Source organism: Falco punctatus, assembly GCF_963210335.1.
Source record: "Falco punctatus genome assembly, chromosome: 17".
Classification (NCBI taxonomy): Eukaryota; Metazoa; Chordata; class Aves; order Falconiformes; family Falconidae; genus Falco; species Falco punctatus.
Genome location: NC_137597.1, coordinates 6,387,400 through 6,409,274, shown reverse-complemented (window position 1 = coordinate 6,409,274; position 21,875 = coordinate 6,387,400). Strand labels below are relative to the sequence as shown.

At 50.2% G+C, this 21,875-nt stretch overlaps 1 protein-coding gene across 2 annotated transcripts in view; it reads left to right on the top strand.

Annotated features, from left to right (window-relative positions):
* Positions 1-21,640, top strand: part of PLXNA2 (plexin A2) — a 509,765-nt gene extending 488,125 nt beyond the window's left edge. For both annotated transcript variants that reach the window (XM_080367686.1, XM_080367687.1), the window contains 10 exons: positions 1,665-1,731; positions 2,400-2,546; positions 3,006-3,165; positions 3,557-3,660; positions 8,332-8,431; positions 10,623-10,813; positions 11,440-11,609; positions 13,320-13,532; positions 13,857-14,007; positions 14,909-21,640. In XM_080367686.1, the coding sequence (XP_080223812.1) occupies positions 1,665-1,731; positions 2,400-2,546; positions 3,006-3,165; positions 3,557-3,660; positions 8,332-8,431; positions 10,623-10,813; positions 11,440-11,609; positions 13,320-13,532; positions 13,857-14,007; positions 14,909-15,004 (1,399 nt within the window). In that variant the 3' untranslated portion in view covers positions 15,005-21,640. The remainder of the gene's footprint in view (positions 1-1,664; positions 1,732-2,399; positions 2,547-3,005; positions 3,166-3,556; positions 3,661-8,331; positions 8,432-10,622; positions 10,814-11,439; positions 11,610-13,319; positions 13,533-13,856; positions 14,008-14,908) is intronic.
* The last annotated feature ends 235 nt before the right edge of the window (positions 21,641-21,875 follow it).

Below are 21,875 nucleotides of genomic sequence, written 5' to 3'. Positions count from 1 at the left end.
TGCTAGTGCTTCTCCTCCTTAATTGGGTGACTGAAATATTTTAAACAGGAGAACAATGTGTGTGTCAATTTGTAGGATGATTTTTTAGGCAGTTAATCAATTCAGGCTTAAATTCTTTGGGGATCTGCAGACATTTTCACAAATTCCTGGCAGATGTTGCAGTCCTAAGAGATGATGGATAGCGTGACCCCAGGTCTATCTACCGACTGGCATCAGTTTTTCTTTGGTGATATCTGTGGCTCCCGTTTATGCTTCATCTGCTTGACTTTGGGATCAAACCTTGTTGCTTTTGTCGTGTGTGTTTTTCATTAAATGCCAGAGTTTTCAAGCATGTGGGATGCTGTGTAAATACATACCAAGAGGCAGTCCCTGATTCAAGGCAGCAGAGCAGACAGGGGAAAATGGGGGTACTGGGTCTGGAGCGGGACAGTGACCTGCTCCAGGTCAGGGTCAGGGTGATGGCAGAGGCTCGATGCATTGCCGTGCTTGTTGAGCATCTCCTGAGAAGGTTGCTGGCACAGTGGGCGAAGGGCAGTCGGCAGGAACGGCACCAGGAGCAGAGCCGGATGAAGGCACAGAGAGGCGCCCAGAGGCAGCGGGGCTGCTGCCTTGCTGCAGGCTCACAGTGAAGGCATGGTCCCCGGCAGAAAGGGTGCTGCAGTGGGCAGGGTGCTGGATCCACCCCTCTTCACTTGCTGAAATTTTGACCAGGTCCCGGTATTGCATGTGGCAGGAGGAGAAGGCTGGTAGCGCAGGGAGCCGGGCTGCCCGGGGTCAGGTTTGTGGCTGGCTTGGCTGCGACAGAGCAGCTCTCTGCGTGGCCTCGTGGGCAGGCTGGCAGCCTTGCCTGCCTGCCTGCCTGCCTACCTGCCCGCCTGCCTGCCTGCCCACCCGCCCGCCTGCCTGCCCGCCTGCCTGCCCGCCTGCCCACCTGCCTGCCTACCTGCCCGCCTGCCCGCCTGCCTGCCCGCCTGCCCGCCCGCCTGCCCGCCTGCCTGCCCGCCTGCCTGCCCGCCTGCCCACCTGCCTGCCTACCTGCCCGCCTGCCCGCCCGCCCGCCTGCCCGCCTGCCTGCCCGCCTGCCTGCCCGCCTGCCTGCCCGCCTGCCCGCCTGCCCGCCTGCCACCAGCACGAGCTGCATGGCTGGCGCTCAGATGTGGACTGTGAGACAGCACAGCCATCCTGTCCCATCCCAAGGAAAGGAACTGTGGTGCTTTAAGGAAAGTCTCCTGGTCCTGCAGAGCCAGCATTAAATACTATCATTAGGAGCCATTGTATTTAAATTAGAAATAATCTTGGGCACAATGTGGGGAGAGGACACTGGGTGGGACTGGGGAGAAAGCTGTAATTTCCCTGCCATTGTCACTCTGCTGTCCCTGATTGCCAGGAACTGCTGCAAATCCCAATGATTTACCGAGCCAGGCTGTAATTTGCACCACGTGCAACAAGCCGAGTGTCACCAGGCTCCCCATCACCAGCCCCATCAGGGCTGTCAGCTGGGCAAGCTGCTGTCAGCTCGGTGCAGCAGAGGGGGGGGCCCTGGTTCGGAGCACCACGGCAGCTGTGTCAGGGTGCAGCTGGGTGGTGCCACCCGGGGAGATCTGGGGCCTCTGGTGTGTGATTTGGTTTCATGTGTAACATGCGTGTCCTCCGGGCTTCCCTAGGACCGAGTCCGTGGCTGAGAAGATGCTGACTAACTGGTTTGCCTTCCTCCTCCACAAGTTCCTCAAGGTAAGGAGGGATGGAGCTGAGATCCTGCTTTGCTGTCTCACCCACCAGCCATCCCCAGGGTGAATCCGGGCTTGAAATTCTTCAGTCAGACTCCAAGTCAAAAGATGTAGTAGCAAGGCAGGGGAGGTGGAAATTTGCTCGGAGATGCCTACAGCTGGGGCTGCTGTTAGATGGGCTGAGCCAAGCTGGCACGGCCTCCGTGCTCAGCCTTCTCCAACCCTCAGATCGCCTGGTGTAATTCTCATGTAGTGGAGTTTCTGTTGCACCTCTTTGGTACTTAGGAGAAATTCTCACTTGGATCTCCGTGCCTGGACTTCCATATTTTTTAACTTTATTTGTGGTTTTGGAAGCCCCACAGAATTTGCTTCATGGGAGTGAACGGTGAGGTCAAGATCTCAAATTCCGTTTTTTTACAGCCATGTAGATTCAGTAGAGATTTACCAAGCCAACGGCAACATACCCCTCGAGCAATGGGGCTGATGGGTTTGGCTGCCCTTCCCAGGAGCTGCTGGGGGCTGAGCCTGGATTGCACATGTGCTAAAGGTTGAGTCAGTGGGGCTATGCCTCTGCTGACAGGAATCCTGTGCAAAACCTGCGCGCAGCCAGTGGCCCTGGAGGAGATGCACCTCCACCTCCATGTTAGTCCTGCTGTCTGTCTCGTTGTGTAGGAATGTGCTGGAGAGCCGCTCTTCATGCTCTACTGTGCCATCAAGCAACAGATGGAGAAAGGTCCCATTGATGCCATCACAGGAGAAGCCCGTTACTCCCTCAGTGAGGACAAGCTGATCCGGCAGCAAATTGAGTACAAGACTCTGGTGAGTGATCGCTGTAGAAGCTGCTATTGAATCGCTTCTGTCCCCCTTGCTTGGCCATGAGCTGTTCTGACCTTAGGCTGGTGATTAGGACACCACTGTGAAGCCTAAATGTTACCAGTGCAATAAAGCCTCATGCTGCCAGACCCACGGCCGAGTCAGGTGTGCCCCTAATCTGCAGATGCAAAAAGCCTGAGCTAAGGTTTGGAAAGGCAGGGTTTGAGGGGACCATTTATCTCCCTGTGCATTGAGTGTTGCCCTCCCTCTAGCAAATGGAAATGGACATTTAGGACGCCTACCTTGGTAATCACTCTGAAGATACACTAGATGCAACAGCAATGATGCGATTAGGGTTGCAATGCTTTTTTTATGACAACAGGTTGTTGTGACACGTGGTTACAGTTCTCCTGGATGCTTGTCTGAAGCCCTCTAGAGCATGGTGGTGTTCTCCTTCCCTTCCAGATCCTAAATTGTGTGAACCCAGATAATGAGAACAGTCCAGAGATCCCTGTGAAGGTGCTCAACTGTGATACCATCACTCAAGTCAAAGAGAAGATCCTCGATGCAGTATACAAAAACGTTCCATATTCTCAAAGACCGAGAGCTGTTGACATGGACTTGGGTAGGAGCTTCCCTGCCTCGTAGGAGGGGGAAGATCAGAGAGGTTGAACAGTGATTCTTGGTGGGTTTGACAGAGCTTGAGAAGTAGAGCTCAGGCTGCACAGCACCATACGTGTTTCTAGCGTTAGAGGGGCATGGGCACTGCTCCTGCTGAATAGGTTTTGAGCTCTGTGGGATCAGCTAATTGTCCATTGACCACAGAGCAAATGATTCCTGAAGCCTCCTTTGCTCTGCTGACAATTTAGCTTCCCCTGGGTGCCTCCTCCTGGGAGACGGCCTTTTCTACAGGCTCATCTGTCCAGTGGGTACTTGGGCCAGAAGTGGATAGAGCCCGTTAGTGCCTTTCCCCCTCTCTGACCATCATGCCTGCCTGGTTTTTGCCTCTCCCACAGAGTGGCGGCAGGGCCGGATAGCTCGTGTGGTCCTGCAAGATGAAGACATCACCACCAAGATTGAAGGAGATTGGAAGCGCTTGAACACCTTGATGCATTATCAGGTAAGAAAGCAGCCCCGGCGGACAGCTCCCGGAAAGCTGTCAGGAGGGAAGAAAAGCAGAAATTTAATTCCCAAGTATCTCATCTACCAAGACAGACAGGGAGGTCACATTTATGTGATAAACCAGAAGGGTTCAATGTGCTTACGCATTAGATGGGAAAGCAACCTTGACATGGATGTTAAAGAAACCAGCAGAGTTGAAAATTGGCTAAATTAAAACCACCAGCCGTGCTAATGAGATAGAGGGAGCGGTGACGAGGGCTGACCACCTGCTGCTGGAGGTGTGGGGCCAGGGGATGGATGGCACGTGGGGCTCAGGACTTTGTGCGGGGGTCTGAGACAACCAGGAGTGCAGCAGGGAAGGAAGAGGAGCCTCTGCCTTCCTTCAAAGCTTTGCAAATGCCACACAATCTGATGATCTGATGCAAAGCACAGGCTGCAGCGGCAGCTCACCTCTTGTACTCTTGATCTTCCTATGCGTTGGCTCTTGAGCATCGTGCAAGGAGTGAAGAAGGGAAGCAGAGCAAATACTTAGGTACTGTCCCATGGGAGGCTCGAGAGACTGCTGTGGGGAGTTAGGGGATGAAGCCAGGTCAGGAAAAAGTAAACACCAAGAGCTACTTCTTGACAGAGTGGCATCAAACCTCCTAAGTCCCAGACCTAGTCTTCCAAGCCAAGTAACAAGAGTTTGGCACTGAAGTCACATAAAAGGAGGCTAGGCAGTGAGGATGCTCTATCATGCATCAGCCAAGGTGGCCGAGGTGACCTGAGAAGTCGCTGCCACCTTTAGCTCTTGCAGCTCGTGTGCCCCAGCCCAGCCCAGGCTGCCCTGGGTGGCTGTGCGTCTGTTGGAAAGGGCTTCTTACGGTGTGCAAAAGACGGAGAGGGTGGTAAAGAGGGAGCTGGGGAAGGTTTGGTTAAAGGGAATCAGAGGCTTTTACTCAAAGCCTGCCTGCAGCAGAGGATAACTGCATTAATTGGGACCTGTAACCTACTACTGTCCATCACTACCTACACAGAAGTGTTTAGTATTTAATCTGGCATCTTTCCCTGTTTATACACCATCTCAAGTCCATCAGCGTGACTCATGCTGTGTAAGTTGAATGTGAGCCAGTATTGACAGGAGCCGTATAATCAAGGAGCGAGACAGAGAGAATGGCATAGATATGCAAAGTGCATGTAAAAAAGCACCTCGAGGGTCAACTTTTTCAAGCGGCCCCAAGGATTTAAACACAGATTACCGTAAAATGTCTTAGGAGTTGCGCAGATTAATTCCATTGTTTCTAAAATCTGTTTTACCTGACAGTTGCAAGGGATTAACCAACATGCAGGGAAGCAGCAAGGCTTTATTATGCCTTGATCTTTAAAAGTCATCATAAGGAAGTCACGAGTGAGCGCCGTGTTTTCCTGATGTGTGTCAGATGCTAGGGGGGGAGGGGGAGGGGGAGTACTTTCGTTTTAGTGCCTGTGGGAAAGTCTGAGCCACAAGTTTACCCTTAAAATAAACAAAATCCTTGCACCACTCAAGATGCTGCAGCTATTCCTGCCATTTTAATGTCAGTTCTGCTCTGGAGCAGGATAGAAATTTGCTGCCAAACATCTAAACAGGTAGCAATTGCACTTCTCTCCCTGCCCTGGCCCGAGCTCCGCGCAGCCTGGCAGAGCCATTTCAGCCATTTAAAAGAAGCCAAGTTCTCTGCAGCGCAACAGAATTCTTGTCAAGGCAGGGCTTTTGCCAAAAACAAGAAGCAATTTTTTCTCGTTGTTGTTATTCCTACCAGGTTTTTTTCTATTTGAGTAATAAATGTTTTTATTAGGTATCAAAAATACAGATGCTCCAGGACTACACACTGAAACAAATATGTGGGCAAAGGCACAGCTTAGAAGAGGGTATAAAATCATTTGGGTTTTAAGCACTGCTGCCTCACCGTTTTAACAGGCGTTACATGTAAAACAGGCGTGGTTCGAGCCATAAAAATGAAATCTAGATTTCTCCAGTTTCTGGAGGACTAACGAAGGATTATTGAATGTCTAGAAAAACAAAACAAAACAAAACAAAACAACCCCTAGCCCTGTAAAGCTGTCTCCATCTTTTGTTCAGAGCTGTCTTGTGTTTATTCTGATCCGAAGGCACAGTGATCTCTGGATTTGCACGCACAGCCCATGTTTCCATCCGGGAACACCGGGGTTCTGTGGTCCTTTGGAGAGGCGCTGCTGGCAGTAAGTGCTGGAGCAAGGACCAGAGCCTGCCCGGTCCTCGCAGCCTTGCCCCTGCCCCCGGTTTCTGGGGTCTGAGCGCTCCGCAGCCCCCGTCCCTACAGCTCCTGGACCAAACCAGCCTCCTCCTCCTCACCGTGCACTGGGGCAGGGTGGGAAGGCTCTGCAGAGGGCACTTATTCCATTCCAAGAGTTTCTCAGCTCCATACCTGGCTGCTGGAATTTGACACTATTACATTTGTTTTCAATATACTATACGATACCTGCATCAACAGATAGAATGTAATTTTCATGGGAAGCCTTTGCATACAAAAGCCAGATTGAATTTGAAGAGAAATATTCATCTTTCGGCAATATTTTTGAACCACTTCATAGAATTATATAGAGAACCATATGCCTGCTGCTCATTTCTTCATTTATAAAAATAGATGTATAGGTTAAGTAGGTGTAATTCTTTGTTAAATTCTCTGGAGCTTTTAACTTATGTTGTAAGGAATTGTATTACATTTGTGTGGTGTCGTTTTGGTTTCATGCCTATTAAACTCCGTGGGAGAGTCTCACCCCGTGTGGCTTTACTCAAGAAAAATGAAACACTGAATTTAATATCAAATGATTTACAGTGGCTCATGCAGGGTTAACTCAGAGGCAGCAGAGCATGAATACCTGTCAGCCACTGTGAGTCTAGAAAGGCTGAGAGACTAGAAAACTATTTTAAATGGAAAATTAGAAGCAGAGAGTGAAGATTTTTGTGGAAAATGAGACTTAGGAGCCAAGGGTGGCATGAATGTGGAGCTGGCATCCTCACTGCATCCTCACTACCCCACGCAAACGCAGGATTATTGTCTGGGCTTCTGCTCTCCCTGCTCCAGATTTTAATTTTCTTTTCTTTAAGGTGTTTTGTGCAGCACATTTCCAGCTTGTAGAAGAATCAGAATATTTATAAAGTTGTAAAACAGCCAGCCAGCTTCGCAAGCATCTCTGGGGTTTTATGGGAGTATGGCAACAGCAGAGTGAGATGGGAAACGAATGTGTGTTACATCTGATGCTAATTTGCACGCTGGTGTTTTTTAGCTGACAAGAGCCATTCGACCCAAAATTTAGAGAGTGAGAGTGCTCTGTGTGTGTGTGTGGAATTTTTAATGCCTCTCTCCCAGTTAACCGCAGCCCCAGTGGATATGGACCCCAGCACAGGGAGCTGCTGCCTCCACGGGAGCACTGGCCCACTCGGGTTTCTCCCTAGCAAAATTGAACTGAAGTGGCAGCTAATAACAGCCTAAGAAAATAATGTCACCACTGATCGTTTCTTCCGTTGTCTTAATAAATGGGATGAAGTGAGGCAGGAGCAGAAGAGGAAATAACAGAGGTGGTTGAAGTGTTTTGCCTAGAAATACCTCACTTTTGTACTGTGAAACACAAGTGACTATTATTTCCACTATCACTAGCAATAATAATAAGTCGCATTTACATGAAACCTTTCATCTGACTGGTACCCAGAGCCTTGAAGGCAGTGAGGATCGCGGTGTGCGATCACCTCGCAGCAGCAGACGCTGTACAAACACCCCTGCAGCTTCCCCGTGCGCGGGGACAGTGCTGAGTCCCGCGCAGGACGTAACGGGGGACTTAGCCCCAAAAGCAATTTCTCCAGCAGGAAGAGGCATTTCTTTTGTGCAGCTCCTCTAAATAATGTGCTGGCTGGGCGCCGGCGGGTCCTCAGCCTGAGAGATGCAGTGACTGCGCTTTCTGCTCCCTTGCCGCACCGCGCCACGGGCCACGAGTTCAAAATTAAAAGACACTCAGGCCCGTTCCCTGGAAACCTGCAGATCCTTAATTAAGGGAAATAAGTTAAAAAATTTCCAGTGACTACTAGATTTATAGGGAGGATAAAATTAAACATGGCTACTAAAATCTGCTGTAACAAAATCTTGTTAGCACTAATGTTCATTTATAGTTAGACTTCCCAGCATTTAATTCCTTCTCTGGTGCAGTAGAGGGACTGACAATTTAATACCCTGAAAGATGGCTTTATGTCTTGCTTAGCTGTAAATCAAACTTTTAAAGTTCGTAAAAATTGCTAAAATAAAAAATGGTTTAATAGGAATGTTTTATGGTCCATAACGTTATTATAGCCCTTTTATTCCCTCTGCATTGTTACTTTAATTGGATCACAACAATTCTTGAGATTCTCATTTTTATTGGATAAAACATAATCTTAAATCAGAACGACCAAAACCAGCTTCAAGATGTCTTTTGATTTGCCACTTTTTTCCTTTGGTCCCTCGCCGACAACCCAGCAGAGAGCTTGGCTGCCCTGGGGACCCCGTGCCGTGCCGTGCCATGCTGTGCCGTGCCGTGCCCCCTGCCCACGCTGCACCCGGGCTCTGGTGTTACCTGCGTTTGCTGGGTGAGCAGCCGGTGCATCTCGCTGAGCTTTTCTTCTCTGCCTTTGCCTCCCCAGGTATCGGACCGCTCAGTTGTGGCTCTCGTTCCCAAACAGACCTCCTCCTATAATATTCCTGCCTCTGCCAGTATATCCCGGACATCCATTAGTAGATACGGTAAGAAGCAGCATTAAGGGCTGGGAAACTATGGCTCACAGGCAGCAACCGGCCATTACTCCTGCTGTACTCCGCATTTCAGAGCCAGCCTGGAGCTTGCAGCTTTACTTGCGAGTGTATCTTGATGGGGTTGGTATTGAAGCTGCCTTTGTTGCAGGAGGGCAGCACCTCAAGGCAATTAGGTGGGGGGAAAAAGCAGCAGCTTCCCCCAAAGAACCACACCACCTCAGCCCCAATGAGGGCACGTTCAGATGCCAAACAGAAGAATGCCCTTGGCTACTGGTTTTTTGCAAAGGTTTTTCCATCTATGGACAGAACAGCAGAAAGCCCAGAGAAGCTGAGAGGAGGGGAAAGGAAATGCCAAGCACATGAGCAGCCTTGGGAAACACGGCTCTTGGAAAAGCCCAGGGAAAGGCTTTTGCTGAGAGGGGCTGGATGCAGCAGAGCTCCCCTGGGGCTCCCGCTGCAGGAAAGCAGCTTTGTGTCCCTTGTGTGTAAGCAGGTCTGCACCAGGGAGGAGCCCAATCCCTTCATCTCTTTCTTCCCTACATGGAGGATCCTGAATCCTCAGCTAATGGGTCAAAACCGGGGAATGGCAATCTTAACTCGGCGTGCTCGGATGTGCACACCTGGGAATTAATTATTTGCATAATAGCAGGGCTTGGCACTTTACAGAGGGTCCCTGAAGACGCTGCAGCCTGAGTAAATGAGTCTGCGAGGTGCCAGGTGTGCGTTTATAGCACTAAATCCACAATAATAGTAATAATATACTTCCATAAAAGGCAGCAGTGGCAAAATCTCTAGTGTGCTGATCTTTCATTATCTTTCATTTTACAGAGTGTTTTACAAACGAGAGATCTCCTGACAAACCTCCCCTTGTTTATAGCTCCCAGAATAATGGTTTTTTTCTCAAGCAAGGGTTCTGAGGAGCCATCCACAGGAGAGTCTTAGGCAAAAGCCAAGAGAAAAGGTATTTCTCCCTGGGAGTTGTAGTCCACCCGAGTGCCCAGCACTTCCCGCGCTTCAGGTGATGGAAAAACCGAGGCTGGGTCACACAGCCTGAGTCCTCGGTGCTCATTGATCTGTGTCAGATGGAAAAGCTTTTGCAAACTCCCAATATGAACTATCATCGCTCATGTTAAGATTAATACTTCTAATTGTGCAGACAGAATTTAAATGAGATACTTATTTACTTCCCCCATTATATATCAGTACAGAGCTGTGTTTAAAAATAGAATTACTAGATGCTTCCCTAGCTGTCCCCCTGTCTGTCTCCTTAATTATATCAGTTGGAGTAGTCATTTATCTAAGCCTTAATCAGGGATGAAAATCTAGCTAGTTTGGTAATGACTTGCGTATTTCCCTCGGCTGATTTATGATTGATTCCCTTACTCTCCATGAGGAGGGTGAGCAGTGAATTGGAGGCTAAACTTGAGAAAAGGCATGAGATTCCCAGAGAACAAAGAAATTTAGTGAGAGGAAAAAAATCCAACAGCACATGATTGTGTTACTCAGCCCGGTGTCTCAGCTTGAAGATGCTGTGGATGGGATCCAGGGAGGTACATTCTTTGGGAAGTTAAATGTATCTCACATCCCTCCATGGTTTCTGAGCAATTAAGGGAAAAACCTTTGTCTGCTCACCTTTGAGCTCCCCTTTCCCTGCCAGGGAGGAGGGCAGAAGCAGGGACAAGCAGGGAGGCCGGACCCGCTCAGCACCACGGGCGGCACAGCCGGGATGCAGGACTGGCCTCAGGCTCTGCAGTTGGTGCTCAGCTTGAGCCCTTGTTGCTCTAATGAATGCCTGGAGAACAGGAACAACAGTTTCTTCCCTTTGTGCTGGTTGTGCTGGGGAGCTTGTTATTATTTAGGGAAGACTGATATCAGGATGCCGGTGCTGCAGGAGTCGGTTCACATAAGTAAAGGATATGAATGGAGCAGAAAAGTCCCATGTCTGAGTGTGAAAACACAAAAGCTTGAGTCTGAAGGGCTCTTCTCAGTGAAGACCAACACGTATCCTTGGCAAATGCCACATTTCGTCAGTGCCAGGCTGGTATTACGTTTCATTACCCCATAAAAAAGCCAGGGCGGATGATTTTGGCATTAGCAAGCACAGTGGCATCACTGAGAGGAGACAGGGAAATGAAAAAGGGGGTTGCTTTGAGCATGACCGACTTCTCCTCCCATTGTTCAGACTCCACCTTCCGTTACACCGGCAGCCCCGACAGCCTGCGCTCCCGCGCCCCCATGATCACCCCCGACCTGGAGAGCGGGGTCAAGGTCTGGCACTTGGTCAAAAACCACGACCATGGAGACCAGAAGGAAGGAGACCGGGGCAGTAAGATGGTGTCTGAAATCTACCTGACCAGGCTATTAGCTACAAAGGTAACGGCCATGCACTAAATTTGCTTGGGAAATGCATAGGGAGGTCTGTCTATAGGCACTTGCCAGGGATCCTGTGCAGCCCCTAGTGATGCTCAGCTCCCAGGGGATACTGTCCCAGTCGGGCTTTCCTGGGTGCCAGGGGTTGGATGGCTCATGGGGCAGCAACAGAAACACATCCCAGATTTTCTCACGCTGCAAGGCTATTGCTGCAATGCTTCCTTCTTCTGCACATTATAAAACAGAAAGAATTAGAGAGACACAGCAGTGCCTGTAAATATTTAACTGGTTTCCTTGGGCAGAGAGGAAAGGTCCTGCCTTTCACCGTGTTTCATCACTGTAGATAATGCAGATTTGCTTTTGAGAGCAAAAGAACTTCTTTCAGGTGAGAAATAAAGAGTAAATGCAGCCGTGAATAACTGCAAGCTGGAGCATCCCCCGGGGTCCTCTGGCTGTACAGTCAGCATTCGTAAGGACCCCGACCTTACTTATTCCTGTGGGGTCCATGGCGGCACTTTGCGGGGCTGTGCAGAGCTGGTAATGCCATCTGGCATCCCCTCCTGCCACCGCTGCTTAGCCAAGCGTGTGCCTGCGCCTCCCTTCACCTTCTCGGTTGCTGCTTTCATTAGGGTACGCTGCAGAAATTTGTGGACGACTTGTTTGAGACACTGTTCAGCACCGTGCACCGCGGCAGCGCGCTCCCGCTGGCCATCAAGTATATGTTCGATTTCTTGGATGAGCAGGCAGATAAGCACGGCATCCATGACACAGATGTGAGGCACACATGGAAGAGCAATTGGTAAGAACGAAGGAGGAAGATGGAGAGGGGAGCAGACCTCAGTACTGAGCAATTGTCTGTGTCCTGGGGAAAAACAGAGATGGGGAAGAACTTTGGGAAGGCTGAGAACAACCAAGTCCCGTAGCTCCAAAGCACGAGATGTTCCATGAAGCCATGTTAATGCTTTTCAGCTGCTGCCCCAGATGCGGCAGTGGGGTTTGATCCTGATTCGTGCTGACTCCATGCACACACGAGCTGAATCCCTGGTGCAGCGTTAACCCCTGTGCCCAGCTATCTCAGCGTCCTCTGCCCGGGTGGGAGCTGGGCATCGGCCTCAGGCCATAGATCCACACACCTGGTCTTTGGAAATCGTGGGGTAGGTGACAAGGGGGGAAGGAGCCATCCCTGTGTGCCACTGGCATGGACTGCAGCCAGGTTCAGCCTTTTCCAAACAATAGGAGCTCTCACATCTCTGCCTCTGCTGTTATTTTAGGATTAAAAGCTCCGTGGGTTAGAAATTCACCTCTTCGAGGAAGGAAAAAAAGCATAATAAATGGTTGCTCCCTGAAGACTTTGTATTTTCCTGAGTCCCTCGTGGTTTAAAAGGCCTCTAATCATCACGGCTGCAAAAGCTGGGTACCCTGCTAAGGCTGTGGGAAGCTAAAAACAATTTATTGAAAGGCTTAGAGGAAGGAGTTATTAGAATAAGAACTCCAGAATCACACAAAAAGATGAGACTTCTTAAAGCAATAAAAAAGAAAGCACCGACCAGCAGAGTTTTTACTGCCGGAGCCACCAGCCCACACGAGCCCTGGTCCTTCCTCCTGGCCTGGAGCACGGTGGGCTCGGGAGAAAGGTGAAAATTCGGTCTCTGAACTAACAGCTCTACTGAGCACTCTGGGCAGCTGCAGCATCCCCAGAAAGGGCATTTTGGTGGGGAGATGGGAGAAGGCTTATGCCACCGTAACAGGTCAAAGCAAACGGGGGCTTGGAATTGGGAGCCGGGGGGTCTGGGAGCTGGCACTGCTGGGGCTGCGGCCGAGCTGCTCGCCTGCAGTGCAGCAAGAGTTAAGCTGAAGCCTTCGGTGAGCAAGCTGGGTAGACAGAGAGAGCCGAGACTTGAAAGGTAATAGAAAGCAGCAGCTGTTTTTTTGATCCTGCTATACAGCCAAAGAAAAAAGGAATAATAATTCCCCTTTGATTGCAAAGGCCTCGGGATTTGGGGACAAAGCCTCTGATGCCTGCTGCACGGCTGGCAGATGATGGACTGCGGACCGGCCGGGCAGCGGCTGATTAGCGCAGGGGCGGCAGCACCGCTGCCCCGGCTCGGCTCTGCGCCGCGGACTCCTGCTCTAACGAACAGGGTCTGATGGGCTCCTCGTGGAGCTGCTCAGACGGCACCATCGAGCTCTGCCCTGGCACAGCCAGCCTGCCCTCAGCGCCTGCTGTCCCCCGGCTCTTGCCTCCTCTGCCATCCTGGGCAGGATCAGGCCCCAGCGCAGCTCCTGGGGCACATGGGGCAGCAGCGTCCAGCCCAGGCCTAGCGGGACCCGTCAGAAGCAACCCGGGCAGCACTGGGCTCACTGGTGTTTGATAGACCTGGCCCAGCTCCTATTCACGTTATTGCTGCTTCCCACCATTTGTATTCTGCTTGGGAACGCAAACCGCAGCCAAATGTCCTTTTCTAGCCTCTGTCATCACAGTTAATTTTGTTTCTTGATTTCCCCACAGCCTCCCTCTGCGATTCTGGGTGAACGTAATCAAAAACCCCCAGTTTGTGTTTGATATCCACAAAGGCAGCATCACAGATGCCTGCCTTTCTGTTGTGGCTCAGACCTTCATGGATTCCTGCTCCACCTCAGAGCACCGCCTGGGCAAGGATTCCCCCTCCAACAAGCTGCTCTATGCCAAGGACATCCCCAGCTACAAGAGCTGGGTGGAGAGGTGAGTGGCAGCGTGCGGGCGGCAGCAATGTGGGTGCGGGGCTGGCCGGGGGACTCCGGTCCTGCCCGACCTCCCACGTCGAGCAGCTTTGCTGTCGCTGGCCGGCAATGCAGGAGGTGGCTCTTGCAGCAAGCTGGTGGCACAGCTCAGCCCTGCCAAGCATCGCTGCTCTTATTTTCAGCTTGTTACAGACCGGGATCCTGTTTTACTAGATGTAAGCATAAAGCAAAACGCTGCCCTTTTCCCTGCAGAGCTTTGTTTAAATCCCAAGGAGAAGAGGGGTGTTTTGAGGCTTGGTGTTTCTGACAGCTTTCCTTCCTGCAGGTATTACGCAGACATCGCCAAGCTCCCTGCCATCAGCGACCAGGACATGAACGCCTACCTCGCCGAGCAGTCGCGCCTGCACGCCGTCGAGTTCAACATGCTGAGCGCGCTCAACGAGATCTACTCCTACGTCAGCAAGTACAGCGAAGAGGTGGGTGTCCCCTGGGGTGGGCGCAGAGGTGATGCCAACCCGCATGGGAGAGGAGATGAGCTTCTGGGCGGTCCTGGGTTGTGCAGTGACCCTCCTTGCTGCTGCCCAGAGCTCCTCCCTTGTCCTTGATGCAGTGTGACCGTAGCTTGCACCACTGCTCTCCCGCTCTGTTCTGTTCGTGCACAAAGAGTCCTGTGCCCATAGCGTACTTCCCAGGAGGACTGAGAGCTAAAATACTGTGGGAGCAACTGCATTCCTCAGCCTTGGCATTTGCCCAGTGCAGCCCACTCCTTAATGCAGTGGAAAATCATCATGACCTACTGAAGGTCCCCAGAAACATCCCTGTCTTTTGGGAACAGTGTGGTACAATTCCCATGTTGCAGTGGCGCACACTCCTGTTTGCAAAGAATTCCTGGCAGCATGAGCTCCTTTAATGAACGCATCACTTGAAACCAAGTTCTTGCCATCTGTTCCACCCCTTCATTTCAGTGTAAGAAGAACCTATTTTGCAATTATGTCCGTTAAGAGGAAGGGGTTTGTCATTTAACTGCATGTACGTTTGTGGTACAATGCCACAGCTAATTTCTGATTAGGGTTTAAAAATCTCATCACTTTCCTGCTAAATGAGACAAGAAATGTGGAGTCCAAGGTACAAGAGTGGGAATGATGGTGTTGTGTGGGTAATGTGCACCAAGCGGTCCAACAAATCAATGAGGACGGCTGCGGCACGGCGAAGCGCTCATCGCGTTGCTTTGCCATTTGTTATTTAAGTTTCACACATCCATGTTTCAAGTTGCTCACATCTTGCTGCCCACCCACCTCTACCACCCCCTCTCGCACGCTGATTTCTTTCTTTTTCTTTTTTTTTTTTTTCCCTCCCTTTTGATGTTTTCTGTACCAGCTCATTGGGGCTTTGGAGCAGGATGAACAGGCACGTAGGCAGCGTCTGGCATACAAAGTAGAGCAACTTATTGGTGCCATGTCTATTGAGAGCTGAAGAAAGGACGCGGTGCTCACAGACAGCAAAGGGCAGAGGATTGCACGGACGCTGGGGAACTAAGAAGGAGAACAAGCAAGAAAGGCGCTGAACACATATAAATACCAAGGCTCTTCTGGAGTGAGCAGACTGGCCCAAGGAGTGACTGTGTTCAAAACCACATAGGATCCGGTTTGAAAAGGCATGAAGAGAAAAGGAGAAAGCATCTCAATCAAAGTCAAATCAAGATGGATCATTTTTTCGAGCATACATGGAAAGAAGGAACCTGGAAAGTCTGGATGTCTCCATGACTGCTGCTTTGCATGAAAATTGTTTGATGTATATTAGAAAATAAAACTTTATTTAAAGTTTTTTTTTTTAAAAAAAAAAGGAAAGAAAAAGTTAAAAAAAAAAAAGATATAGAACAAAAACCACAGAGGCCACAGAGATAATCCTGGCAAGAAGGTTCAGCTCTGAATCCTGTCCTCGAGAGACTCCCGGGGATGTGGCTCAGACATTCTGCGAATGGACTCTTACACTAATTGGAACATTTGGAAAAATGAAATCTTCTCCTTTTTGGGATCTTATAAAAAATATGAGCACAAGTTTGCACCACACCTTTTTACACAAGTAAAATAGCGGTTTAGCCAGAAAATAGTTCCGTGGCTGAGTAACTTATAGGCACTAGAAGGAACTTTACCTGAATTGCAAAACCATCAGATCATCCAACCTGTCTTGAAATCCAGCTTTATCTATGTATTTATATAGTGTCGATATATATATATTTTTTTTAAATCCCATTTACTGTTGAACGAGGAAAGATCTGATTTTAAATGCTTTCCCCTTTTCCACCCCCATTCCCCTCGCTGGAGGTCGGCACACTGCAGTGAGCCGGCAGCCCGCTGAGCAGCGGTGGGATGTCCACGGCCGCGCCCGGCCGCGCTTGGTGCAATGCTGGTTCCTGCAGGTACGCTCGGAGCAGGAGCAGCCGGCTGCCCTCTCCCATCGGGCAGAGCTGGGATGAAGCCTCCTTGGTTGGGTTTTGGGGTGGTTTCTGGCAGCCGCCTCTGAATTTCTGGCAGTAAAAACCAACACCCCCCCAATGTTTACAGTGAGCGATACTTGAAAAGACTCGACGTAGCGAGATGAGCTATTTATTGCTTTTCTGTTTGACTTGCAGAGCTGATCGGCACAGGCTCCCTTTGAGTTTCTCTGCCAGCATTCGCGGGGTCGCCCGGGGTCAGCGCAGGACTTGTGTTTCCACTGGGGAGGGGAAAGAAATCTTTGTGCTCTAGGCAAGGCAAAACCTCAACCAGCACTCCACGGGCCAGCTAGCGCTGCTGTCTTGTCTCTGTCTCGGCGTCTTGTTGTTATATTCAGTTCCTTGCTGGCCCCGACGGCACGTGTTCTTGTGGCCAGTGATAGGCAAATGTTTGTGAGTGTTATTTCTTTCAACGACACCAAAGCTTGTGTGTGTCCCTTTGTAGAGTGCCAGGAGGGGAAGGAACGCTGTAAATATTTCTCTCTGTAATAAATATTGATATTTGCGCAGGCTGCAGTGGGGAGGACAGGGTGATTAGGTCTAATGGAAGTACAAGTATTGACTGCATGAGCTTGGCAGTGGCAGGAAAATAGCTCCCGACATCTGCTCAGCCCTGCCCAGGCAGTGCTGTGCTGGACTGGGACTTTAGTTTGCAGCCAGTGTGTGTCGAAGGAAAATCCATTTTCATATCCATCCCAGAGCCCGGGAGGGTCACCACAGGCTCCCCATGCACCGAGTGAGCTGCTGGCTTTTGGTCTCAAGGCACAGACCTAACGGAAGCCAGCAACAGGCGAGGGGAGAAGCATGTAGAGAAATACTCAGGAAATTTGTTATTTTAATTACCGTTCAGAAAAAGCCATGCCAAGTCCACTTTCTTTTGGTTAATCCATTTCTATGAGTTTCTCTGTGCCCTATTAATACTTGGGAGAAGATACTAATGATAATGATCAACCTTGTGCAATAAGTTCTTGACATTTACAACAGCCTGAGCTTTGTAACTGGAGGGCTTGGATTTACCGAGACACGGAGCAAGCTGGCAGAGACAGACTGAGGAGCAGAGCAGGATTCGTACTGCCCATTACCAGAACAGTTGCCTTCCCAGGGATCCTTCTGCTGCACAGTGAGTCTAATTTCAAAGACAGAAAACGTGCAACTTGTGGGTTGTCCTATGAAAGCCTGACGTCCCGGAGCCCAGCACCGCGGACGTGGTGAGCCATCCTCACAGCAGCCGCCAGCCTGCCCTGCTCTTTGCTGCTGGTGTTACAGGGGATTGCAGAGTGTCGGGTTCTGAAATCCTCCAGGTCTCATTTTTTACTGGTTTCTGTTGCTGCTGTTTGCAGTGATCCGACGTGCAGCTGCTGTGAGTGATTGCCAGGTCTATGTTTTAGTTGTGGTCATTGCTTTGAGTATTCGTATTCAGATGGTTCACCAAATTCTTATGGTACTCTGAAACCCAAAGAAAACACTCCAAATGGTTTTCCAACAGTTTTCAAATGCTTCTAAATATTAGTCTGAAGAGTTATGCCTGCAGGATTCACAAAATATGAGTACTGCCCAAAGCAAAGACCTGGCTTTTCATCACCTGGGTGCTCCTGAAGGTGTGCTGGCCCTGCAACCCAAGTCAGGCCCTCATGGTCCTCTGTCTTCACATCTATCTGAGAGGCTTTTGCGTCGCTGCTTTTAAGCATACTTTCCTCCTCCTGCTCTCTACCTTCTGACCAGGAGCACCCCATAAGCAAACATTTTGTCATTCCCCCTTCCCCAGTATTTTCTCAGCAAAAGCCGAAGTCCCCAACCACCCGCTGGGTTCCCTGCAAGGGGTCTGCTGGGCAGCGCTGAGTGTGGGTGCTGCAGCCACCCAGCAGCAGTGCCGGCAGTGCCGGTGTCCAGTGTCTTTTCCATGTGCGTTTTGGCTGCCCGTTGCCCCACGGGCAGGCAGCAGGAGAGGCAGCACGTGGGAGGTCTCCCTGCTCGCGATGCTCTGCGTGCAGCACGATGGGCTGCCTGTCCTGCTTGGCTGATTTGCCCCTTAGCAGCCTCTCCCCCTGTCCTGTCAGGAGCCTGGGAAAGGGCCTGTAAACTGGGATTATCCTGGAAGGTAAGGATGAGGGAGGGAAAAGAAAACCGATTGCAGAGCCCGGAGGTACTGGTTTGTGAGTAAGGATTAAAAGAATCCAATGCGTCCAAGCTGGCCAAACACAGGGTCTGTATTCCATGAATACAGGAGAGCACTGAGAAGGGGACAGCTGAGTTTATTTTCTGTGTTGTGGGAGGAATTTGGGCAGAGGAGGAAAGGGAGAGCAGTGGGAGCACTTTGCAAACCAGTAAGCTATTACACTTTTGACTGACTGACTTCCAAGGGAAGCAGCAGAAACACCTCTTCTTCCATCACCTGAAAAGGCATGAGCAGGGTGGCACAGGGAGCAGCACGGTGCTGGCTGGAATGGGTGGCCATTAAATCATCTGCCAAGTATATACTCATGTGGTTGAATTAATTATGGATCTTTATAGGCAATTATATGGAATGAAGCAACATATCCCCTTGGGGCAAAACGCTTGTAATCTATTGCCCTGTTTGCATCTGACTTTCCCACTACTCCCTTGGGAAGAGGAAGCTTCAGATCTCAAGATGGCATTTTCTTCGCACTTGCAGCAAACTGGACTTGAGGTTTGGTCAGGAGGGGGCAGTGACTTTGCCTTAGATGAAATGATTTCACATCCTTCTCATTGCCCCCTTCCTCCTGCAAGGCCAGTTGGTGTTTTGATTCTCCAGTTCACTTCGTTTCAGGTGTTTCGACATCAAAGTGGGAGACGTCATTTTCCAGAATCTCTCTGCCTAGTGTCACTGCTTAAATAATTCCATTTAATCTTCTGCTCATGAGCTATCAAAGCACCTACTCCAAGGGGGAGCAAGGTGCTAATCAAACGCTTCTCCACCTTGAAAGCCTTTATTAAAAACCCATATACAAGAGTCTAACTTATAGGCAAGATTGTCTCCGCATGAGCCCTGCTGTGGAGCACCACAACACTGCAGCCCACCAAAGTACAGAAGATGTGGACGTCAAGTGGTCCACGCTTTGCCATAAAGGATGAATTTATGTTTAAAGGGAGGCAGGAGAGATCAGCACGGCCAAAGCGCTGGAGTCCCATGAGATCCAGCATGGACCAGTCCGGCAGCTGCGTGAAGACCCACCGCAGGAACCAGCGCTGAGAAGCAAAACTGCTTCCATGGCTTCACTGCTGGTGGGCAGCATCGCGGGCAGCAGAGGTTTATCTCCAAAGGAGGCTGGACGTGGCCGTGCCGGATGGTGATGCCTTCCCACAGGGTCTCGATGCTGTGACACAGTGGGGATGGCGAGTGCAGCCGCTGGACACGGTGGCAACAGAGACCTTCATCACAGCAGTGCCTTCAACACACTGTCTTAAAATCCTAACGGCCTGTCCCCACGTAAGTTCTCTCTCCTACGTTCAACTGGACTTCACCAAAAATTACATAATGTAGGGAGCAATATGGGTGGGCACGTGGAGAACAAAAGCAAGAGGGCTTAAAGCTCTGGGGTTGCATTCCTGCACGCTGCTGACTCCGAGCACCTTGCTGCGAGTCGTCTAATCTGCGTGGAAAGGGTCGGAGCGCTTCCCTCCTCCAGTGGGCACAACCGACAAACAAAGTCTTATTTCCAAGCAGCCAACGGGGATGAGAAGCACCAACCTGCCTGCTGTCCCTGCCCTGTCCCCAGGGCAGCAGGTTGGCAAAGCACAGAGCAGCTCCCGGCGTGGTCCCCGTGATGCTCCTGTCCAAGCCTGTGCCTCGAGCCTGTTCCCTGGCAGCAGCCCAGCCACGTTCTCACCTGTCACTGGCTCTTCTCCATCAGTCTCCAGTGCTGTCAGAGCTCACCTGCCACAGGGACTCAGCTCGCCAAACTAAATGAAACTAAAATAGACTGACTTGAGTAAGCTGGGACATCAGGGAAAGCTCACGTGTGACTGTACCCTGGAGAGAAGAAAAAATGTTCAGAGAAGGATAAATAACTGACATCAAAGATACATTAAAATGCCACAAAGCTTCAGCCATCCTATTTCGGAATTGCATTTGTACCATAAACCGCAAGCCAATAACGCAGGGAGCTGCGATGTTGTATATAGTTGCGTGCTAGGTAGAGCTAGGTGAGCAGTCCCGTCTGTTTAGTGAATGTGTGTTCGGTGAAACGCCTGCATCGCCCCAGCCTCCTCCCAGCCTTCGCCCGAGGCCACTGAGACCGGTGGGTTGGAGACTGAAGGCAAAGCACTGGTGATAGCTACAAGGCCACCCAACACCCGTGTGGATAGGCTGCTTGAGTTTTTTAATTTGACATTCAGTGGGGAAATAATCGGAGTAAAAGACGCCAGCGTGCGCTGCCACGAAGGTGCCGTTCAGGATCCACTGAGCTGAGCAACCCTGAAGGTACAATTTAAATGTGGGTTGGTCAGATTAGTTTTGGCAGGGAAGAGGATGGGAATCTTCAAACCGATTTTTACCACCTGGAAGGCTTTGTGCAAAGCCTCTGTTCACGACGGAAAAAAAGAAACCAGTTTCAGGCAGTGGTCCTGTTCTGGGCAAGGCACAGCACAGAGGCTGGCGTCCCAGCTGCTAGCGGTACCTATTGCCTTCCCGGCTCCTAGCACAAAACTCTGGGTCTCCTGTACCCATCCTGCAGCCTGGGGAGCTTCACTGCATGCCGGGGGCCGTGCCAGGGGTGGGAGGTGGGGAGGAGAAGGCAGCGGGGCAGCACAGACCGGCTGCTCCCTTGCTGGAAAAGCTCCTTGTCTTGCCTGGGCGTCTGCGCCGACGTTGCTGCTGCAGTTGCACCAGAAGCAGCTGAACCGCAGCTGAAGGTGTTTTGGCCGTGCTGTGAGCACGGCGTGTCTGTGTGCTTGTTCTTTTAGATCCCCATTTGCCCCCATGTTACCCATTCCTCTCCTTTCTTTGTCAAAGTGGAAGATAATACTAAAAAATAGACATTCCTGCAGCGCCTAAGAACGTGCTCAAAAGACCTGCAGGGTCCATCCAATTGCACAGACAATATCCCAAACTCCCTGGGCCTCCTGAGGCTGCCAGATCAAACACGAGGTCTGCTATACGGCCTTTCCTTTGAGATTTTTAATACCTCTATTTCGAATAAGCTTGGAAGTTTATGCAACAGCTTCTCCATCAGATGTTTCCACCTCATGGACTGGGCAGTAGGAAGGTGTGCCTGCAAGAGGAGCCGTCGGAAAGTAAATGAGCTGACGAGCTGATTTTGCCACGTTATTTCCTAGCTTCAGAAGATACTGCAGTAAAATATCCTTCTCCTATTGATGAGTGTTTCTGTGCTAATGGCACCTTGGGGGCTGTTACGAGAAGCGGTGGGAAGCGGCAAAGGAAAGGGAATGTACAGGTACTAAATCTTCTGGAGCTCCCCAAAATGTCACGGAATGTAGAGGTATTAGCCATGGAACAGATTCTGATTTCTTCTGCCCCCCCCTCCTTAAAATAAACACACGTCAGTTTTAGGGGTTTTGTGTATTGGCAGGAATAATGAATTGATTTGTATCCGTACCCATTCCACCGTATCGTTCTCTGGCTCTTCCCCTCCCCATTATACTTGACACACTGGAGTTCTGTATTATATTTTTTTTTAAGATGATTGTCTGTTTTTTGTTGTTTTTACAAGTGTTGTGGAAAAAATGTAAGAAAGTTTAAGTATTTAAAAATGTTCCAAGGAAAAAGGGGGTTTTGTTATTATTCTAATATATTATTGTGTACCTATTGTAAATATGAAACACTCCTATTTTGCAAGCCAAGGACTCACTTTGTACTGTTGTTATATATAA